The sequence below is a fragment of the Cherax quadricarinatus genome, chromosome 9 (assembly GCF_038502225.1).
Source record: "Cherax quadricarinatus isolate ZL_2023a chromosome 9, ASM3850222v1, whole genome shotgun sequence".
Lineage (NCBI taxonomy): Eukaryota > Metazoa > Arthropoda > Malacostraca > Decapoda > Parastacidae > Cherax > Cherax quadricarinatus.
This window is the reverse complement of record NC_091300.1, coordinates 14,318,719-14,327,350: the sequence shown is the minus strand read 5'-3', so window position 1 is coordinate 14,327,350 and position 8,632 is coordinate 14,318,719. Positions and strand designations below refer to the sequence as shown.

The 8,632-nt window shown below is 42.9% G+C and overlaps 1 protein-coding gene across 1 annotated transcript in view; it reads right to left on the bottom strand.

Moving 5' to 3' along the window:
- Positions 1-2,601: 2,601 nt before the first annotated feature.
- Positions 2,602-8,632, bottom strand: part of LOC128686200 (tenascin-R) — a 35,175-nt gene continuing 29,144 nt past the window's right edge. Inside the window, exons 11-16 of the mRNA XM_053773023.2 lie at positions 8,377-8,567; positions 7,359-7,643; positions 5,722-5,873; positions 5,288-5,420; positions 4,440-4,537; positions 2,602-3,799 (exon numbers count right to left, since the gene is read on the bottom strand). Coding sequence (XP_053628998.2) covers positions 4,518-4,537; positions 5,288-5,420; positions 5,722-5,873; positions 7,359-7,643; positions 8,377-8,567 — 781 coding nt within the window. The 3' untranslated portion in view covers positions 2,602-3,799; positions 4,440-4,517. The remainder of the gene's footprint in view (positions 3,800-4,439; positions 4,538-5,287; positions 5,421-5,721; positions 5,874-7,358; positions 7,644-8,376; positions 8,568-8,632) is intronic.

The following is an 8,632-nucleotide window of genomic DNA, read 5'->3' as shown; positions in this document are numbered from 1 at the left end:
CTGGCCACGCCTCTTTGCTGGTTGCTTCTAGGTCCACTCTCTCCCTGCTCCATGAGCTTTATCGTCTCTCTTCTAAAAGCTATGCAAGTATCCTGTCTCCACTACATCACTCCTCAGATTGTTCCACTTCCAAACAATTCTACGACTGAAGAAATACTTCCTAACATCTCTGTGACTCACCTGAGTTTTCAACTTCTAGATGTGGCTGTTTGTTGCTGTATCCCATCTCTGAAACATTTTGTCCCTATCTACCTTGTCAAGTCCTCTCAGTATTTTATATGTCGTTATCATGTGACCCCTCTCCCTCCTATCCTCCAGTGTCATCAGGGTGATTTTTCTTAACCTCTCTTCATAGTCCCTTAGCTCTGGGACTAGACTTGTTGCAAACCTTTGCGTTCTCTTTAATTTCTTTACATGCTTGACTAGGTGTGGGTTCCGTACTGGTTCTGCAGACTCCAATGTGGGCCTGAGACACACAATATACAGTGTCTTGAATGCCTCCTTACTCAGATATCGAAAAGCTATTCCTAAATTTGCCAGACGCCCATATGCTGCAACAGTTATTTGGTTAATGTGCGCTTCAGGAGATATGCTCGGTATGATACTCATCCCAAGATCCTTTTCAACAACATTTTTTTAACAGCTGATGCTTCTTATGAAAACGACGATACAATTTAGATTTAGGCTGCACTGCAGTAAATTTCTCAACTTACTAACATAATTAAAAAACTAGGATTGATTGGATTCTGTGGGATATCTGGAGAACGTGTCTTCTGGATGGTTTCAAACTTTTCGTGCTAGAGTTTTTTTTTTCCACCTCAAATATACCTTTACCTTCAGTTTGGATTCTTTATATCTTAGCTTGTCAATTATAATAATTGAATTAGTTCCCGATCAGTAACTGGAGAATGTATTATCTGATAGACTTCAAATCTTAAATGCTAGAGTAACTTACTTACAGAAAGGTATAGATTGATTTTGGGTTGTGTAGGTGTTATTGTCCCCTTTCCATCAGCACCACAACCCCTTCCTGGTGATATCACCAGCACCATTAACACCTTCTCTCACTATCACATGCACCAGATTACACCCAATTAACCACTTCCTTCATTAACACTATCACAAATATTGACAACCACCAGCACCACACCACCATTAATAATTACACCATAATTAATGGTTCACACTGTATGATGGGTCACCTTATGATGGTTCAGACTGGTGGTTCTCCGTGGTGTTTTACATAGTTTAGTGGTTCACACACCTTGGTGAATCACAGTATGGTTCACACAGTGTGGTTCACACAGTGGGGTTCACACAGTGTGGTTCACACAGTGTGGTTCACACAGTGGGGTTCACACAGTGGGGTTCACACAGTGGGGTTCATACAGTGGGGTTCACACAGTGGGGTTCACACAGCGGGGTTCACACAGTGGGGTTCACACAGTATGGTTCACACAGCGGGGTTCACACAGTGGGGTTCACACAGTAGGGTTCACACAGTGGGGTTCACACAGTGGGGTTCACACAGTGGGGTTTACACAGTGGGGGTTCACACAGTGGGGCTCACACAGTGGGGCTCACACAGTGGGGATCACACAGTGGGGTTCACACAGTGGAGTTTACACAGTGGGGTTCACACAGTGGGGTTCATACAGTGGGGTTCACACAGTGGGGTTCACACAGTGGGGTTCACACAGTGGGGTTCACACAGTGGGGTTCACACAGTGGGGTTCACACAGTAGGGTTCACACAGTGGGGTTCACACAGTGGGGTTCACACAGTGGGGTTTACACAGTGGGGGTTCATACAGTGGGGCTCACACAGTGGGGCTCACACAGTGGGGATCACACAGTGGGGTACACACAGTGGAGTTTACACAGTGGGGTTCACACAGTGGGGTTCACACAGTGGGGTTCACACAGTGGGGTTCACACAGAGTGGTTCACACAGTGGGGTTCACACAGTGTGGTTCACACAGCGGGGTTCACACAGTGGGGTTCACACAGTGGGGTTCACACAGTATGGTTCACACAGCGGGGTTCACACAGTGGTGTTCACACAGTGGGGTTCACACAGTGGGGTTCACACAGTATGGTTCACACAGCGGGGTTCACACAGTGGGGTTCACACAGTGGGGTTCACACAGTGGGGTTCACACAGTATGGTTCACACAGTGGGGTTCACACAGTGGGGTTCACACAGTGGGGTTCACACAGTGGGGTTCACACAGTATGGTTCACACAGTGGGGTTCACACAGTGGGGTTCACACAGTGGGGTTCACACAGTGGGGTTCACACAGTGGGGTTCACACAGTGGGGTTCACACAGTGTGGTTCACACAGTGGGGTTCACACAGTGGGGTTCACACAGTGGGGTTCACACAGTGGGGTTCACACAGTATGGTTCACACAGCGGGGTTCACACAGTGGGGTTCACACAGTGTGGTTCACACAGCGGGGTTCACACAGTGGGGTTCACACAGTATGGTTCACACAGTGGGGTTCACACAGCGTGGTTCACACAGCGGGGTTCACACAGAGTGGTGGTTCAGGTTTTAGAACGTGGCAACTATAAAGGTTCTTTAGAAAGAAAACACAGTTTCCTCTCGTAGTTAACTTTATTATTACCCGCTTAATAAAGCTGTAGAACAGAGGTGATGACAGTGGCTGAGAGAAGTGTGTCAGCAGCTTCGTCAAAGTCGGTAACGATTATCAAGTTACACACAGAGATGAAAGTCGTCCCTCTGTAGATTCTTCTTTTGGGCAAACATCTGCTGGCTACCTTGACAATTATGACTACGTTGACAAAGATGTAGTGAGCCTTATTAACGCTATAAATTTGCTATCGTGCTTGCCAGGGTTATTTCACAAAGGCCATAAAAAAATTTTTATCGTTCTTCTATGTCTAATTGCATGTTTCATTTATAACAAAAGTTGATCGAATCTTAGTTCACAAGTTGACATTAGCTCTCCAGATGTCTAAGTTACCCCATAAATAACTTTACTATCTACCTTCCTGTAGTTAGTAATATTAGTGAGGAAGTCTGTTATTCATGTGAAATGTAAACAGCGAAGGTCTGGTATCTGCAAGTTTTGTTCATTGGTAAATAAAATATTTTTTTTTATCTGAAGTAAGGGAAAACTTTCCAATCTGCACAGCAAGTCAACCATAGACGCGGGGGATTGTGAGATGTGCATTAATCACAGATGTGAGTGTTCAGTTGATGTTGGTGAGTAAAGAATTCTCACGGAGTAGATGTTGAGATTAAGAACAATGTGGATCTTGTAGAAAAACTGATAGAGACCTAATATTATTTCACACCATCAATATTGACATTTGTCTTGGAAATAGTAGTGTCGGTATTTGTCTAGGAACACACTATTGATGGCACTTTCCCAGGAGAGCAAGTACTCAGTGACGCAGTTGCTGGTAGATGCCAGCCTGATCCATTCCTCAATAATGGAGGAGGTGGTTATGTCCTTCTGATAAACTATTGAGGTACTTAGAGGGGTAGGATTCGAGGTCCTCTCAAAGCTTCGCTTCAGAAATCTACATTTTTCTGTCGATGTTATGGCAAGGACTCGCAACTGATATCATGTACAGGACTCCACTCTGGTGATGGAAGCTGCCAAATAATGATCAGTCAGCATTAGTATTTTCAGCCACTTTGTCCTCATCGATAACTATAACATCTTATTCCCTGAGACACTAAGTCTGGTCATGGACGGCTTGACGGACAGCTGAACTTGCTTCTGCATGAACTTCAGTTATCACCAACTTATTCATGGACTGAGCTCTGAAGACACAGAAACACTATTAGAATAAATCTACTTCAAAATTTGTTTCGTAAATTTGATCAGCCCTTTGATCCTAGATTAACAGGGACCTACGTATCACCTGCAGCTCTGCACTAACACGCTTACTTCGTAAACTATTCCTTTCATAACTACCGAGTATAAAACACAGTGAAGAGGTAACCTGAAAGTATGAAAATATATTTAACAGGTGAAATAACGTTCATGAACGTCGCCCCACTCCAGAGGAAGTAATAAATAAAATAAAACCCGGGCACCGTGATTTTTTAATCAACTTACGTAGGATCAGGACAATGTTTCGCAGTTTGCAGTATGATTTTTTTTCTGTCATTGCTTGTTTACATATATAAGTTGTGCTTTTTGTGTTAGTGTAAGTGCTGCGGAGGGAAAAAATACAGAAGAATATATTATTGATTATGTTGTACGAGAGGGTAAGCGTGTTTCAGTTGTTGTCATGGCATGGTAAGTGTGGTACACGCGAGTGGAAAAAGAATAATCGCAATAGCGAGTAGAAAATGATGTGGTGATTAAGCAAAGAGCAGCAGTGTACGAAGTATTGGTGTTTAGCACTGTAAAAGTATCATACAGTGATAAATGTTTGCAATTTACAGTCAGACTTACAGACGTCGAAGATGGTGGTCGCGTGGATGAAGTCGTAGCTGCTGCTGCTGCTGCTGATGATGACTGAGCATCCAAGAGTCACAACGGGGAGCAAGTCACTGATGGTGAAGTTGTTCGATTATTATTATTATTTTTATTATTATTATTACTATTATTATTATAATAATTATTATAATTATTGTCATTATTGTTGATGTTGTTGTTACCATAATTATTATTATTATTATTATTATTATTATTATTATTTTTATTGTTGTTGTTGTTCCATTATTATTATTATTATTATTATTATTATTATTATTATTATTATTATTATTATTATTATTATATTCAGGGATCATTCAGTGCATGAGAAATAATTCGGTTTGATCCAGGGAAAGTGAGGGTAGCCCCAGTTCACTGAATCAAAAGCCCTTCAACAGCCATTGTCCGAGGCGGCCATCATCTCTTCACACTGTTGTTGAGAGCAGAGTTTGTTGTGGAAAAACAAGAAGTTTCCGGTAAACTTGATGCCCCACAACACAGCGATGGAGTCCAGACTGTCAGATTTTCCAGTGATGTAGGGTAAGTTTGCACAGTGTCCAGTTTTATCAGTGTACACAATGTCTTGGTGTTATGAGTGTACACAGTGTCTGGTATTGTCAGTGTACACAGTGTCCGGTGTTATCAGTAATGCTTGTGCCACGATGTGAACAGTGAGAACAATGGTCAGTTGTTGTGGTCTGGAGATTATCTTAATTAGTTATCTCCTGCCAGATTGACCAGTGGTTTCCCACTTCGTATAATCAATGAATTTGAGCAAACTAACTGACCTTCTTGAAGATTCTCAAGCAGTATACGTAACGTACCTATATCAGTGCTGATGGTGATCGTCTCCTCTAAGGCAGGTCCTTCGTTACCAGAGGACGTCACGGGTGTCACAATCACTTGGTATGTGCCACAGGTTTGCATGGAAGCGACCTTCATGGATGTCCCATTTACCTGTCGTTAATACTAGAGTCACCTGGATATATTATTTAGCTACTTGACTTTAACCTCACCTGGCAGTCTCCCCCTCCCTACCACCTCACACTCTCTATCGTCCCCTGTTCGATCTCCTTCGTCATCACATAGTCCTTTGTTTTGCTCTCTGCCTCTTTGTCTCTCTCATAATATGGTCCTCTCCTTCACTACACCTACTTCTCTCTCCCTCACCATCACCTTACCATCTCTCGCTCACCATCACTTAGCCATTTACAGCCACCTGTTCTCTCCCTCACCACCACCTGGTAAACCTACTCACCGTCTGGCACACGGAGTCCTGGGTTCTCTCGAGACTTGAACACACCTTGTATAACTTTACACAGTCTGGGTACTCAGCGGGAGCCTCCCATTGCAGGGTCGTCCCGAAGTCGTCGCCTGACACCACCACCAGGTTCCTGGGAGCACTTACAGCTGCTCCCATCAAAAATTAATAATAAATACTTTATTATTAATTTTCCCAACGATAATTAATAATAAATATTTTATGATAAATACTTTGTGAGCTTGTTTATAATATTACAATCAATATATTAAGATCATTATTTTAGGAACACACACACACACACACACACACACACACACACACACACACACACACACACACACACACACACACACACACACACACACACACACACACACACACACACACACACACACACACACACACACACACACACACACACACACACACACACACACACACACACACACACACACACACACACACACACTCACACACACTCACACACACACACACACACACACACACACACACACACACACACACACACACACACACACACACACACACACACACACACACACACACACACACACACACACACACACACACACACACACACACACACACACACACACACACACACACACACACACACACACACACACACACACACACACACACACACACACACACACACACACACACACACACACACACACACACACACACACACACACACACACACACACACACACACACACACACACACACACACACACACACACACACACACACACACACACACACACACACACACACACACACACACACACACACACACACACACACACACACACACACACACACACACACACACACACACACACACACACACACACACACACACACACACACACACACACACACACACACACACACACACACACACACACACACACACACACACACACACACACACACACACACACACACACACACACACACACACACACACACACACACACACACACACACACACACACACACACACACACACACACACACACACACACACACACACACACACACACACACACACACACACACACACACACACACACACACACACACACACACACACACACACACACACACACACACACACACACACACACACACACACACACACACACACACACACACACACACACACACACACACACACACACACACACACACACACACACACACACACACACACACACTCACACACACACACACACACACACACACACACACACACACACACACACACACACACACACACACACACACACACACACAAACACACACGCACGCACACACACACACAGTATATATATATATATATATATATATATATATATATATATATATATATATATATATATATATATATATATATATATATATATATATCACTGTGAATACCAGTACATCAATAGAAATACAACATATCACTATGAATACTGGTACATCACTTGGAATACCAGTACATCACTAGCAATACCGGTACACCACTGAGTATACAGCCCAGGAAATTAGGAATGACCTGTTTTAGGGAAGCATATGAACCAAAAAGAATGATATTAACTCCTCACAGGACTTACGGTTATCATTCGTATAACCAGTGGTAGTAGCAACGTCTCCTTGTATTATGCTGCCATTCGTCGAACTCTTAAAGAAAGGAATGAGGTCAAACTCGTGCTCCTTACAAGCCTCCAGGTAGTCGATGGTAATAGAGCAGTGACTCAAAGGGCAGCGGATGTCCGTTGCAAAATCACTGTCAGTAATGATTGTGTACTTCTGAATTGTGTCGACGCCCTTCGCGGTGTCCCACTCCAGTGTGACTGAACCATCACCGCTGTCTGTCTGCTGGAAGTCTACGATGCGGCCTGCAGAAGGAAAATTTTAGACTTGTGTTCTGACATTTACTGTGTTTGTCTAGGCATGATTACCTTAGTGACATGGAAATAAAAGGAAAACTAAATTAAGAACAGAGAGAGAGCTTAGCGGAAAACATTCTTAACAGAGGTAAATCCATTTGAGTAAAATTTTCTCGCTCCGGCACGTATTACTGAGTCATAACTAGAAAAAAAATGGATAGCTTAAGTGGCCTCTTAAATTAATTCAATCTGGTGTGTATGTTATGTTATGACAGTGACCAGACTAATTGCAGTGAGATGAAACAGCATATTTCAGACTTTTATTGAAACAACTTAATAATAAAGCTCTATGTAAAGTGAATGTTTCCCACTTAAAGTTTGTTCTGTAAGTTGTGTTGTCTTCACTGTCGAAGTGAGTTGGTGCTACTGTTTAAGTTTTATCACTTGAGCACCACATCACCCAGCAGTCAATGATGATGCAATGGGCTCCACGTCCAACAACTTCCCAAAATGAAATATCAGTATTTAGATGGCAACCTATCACAGCAATAACTGTGACAGAGGTCATAGATAAGGGACCATCTCACCACCGAATTTTATCTACACTTATATTCGCCTTCCGTGCATCCCTTCTGTCTCTAACTGACACATTTCTGTCTCTGCTCACATCAACATACTTACACAGCCACATAACACCTGGTCTGATCCCCTTAAGTACTCACGAGAAATGAGATATTCTCACCTGCTTCTTTAGTAATAACATACAAAGTGGCTGGAGCGCTGTTTTGGCCAAACTGGCCAATGGAGATGATTTCTATTATGTATATGGTGTTAGGCTCGAGTGGACCTATAGTGGCATAGTTGTCGTAGTCTCCCTGAGCACCGTGGGAGCGACTGACCCTTTCCATGACTTGGCCGTACGTGATGGAGTACCTGAGCCAGAGATAATACATTATTCTAATACAGTGTGATTTAAGAAATTAAACTTTGTTTAAAAA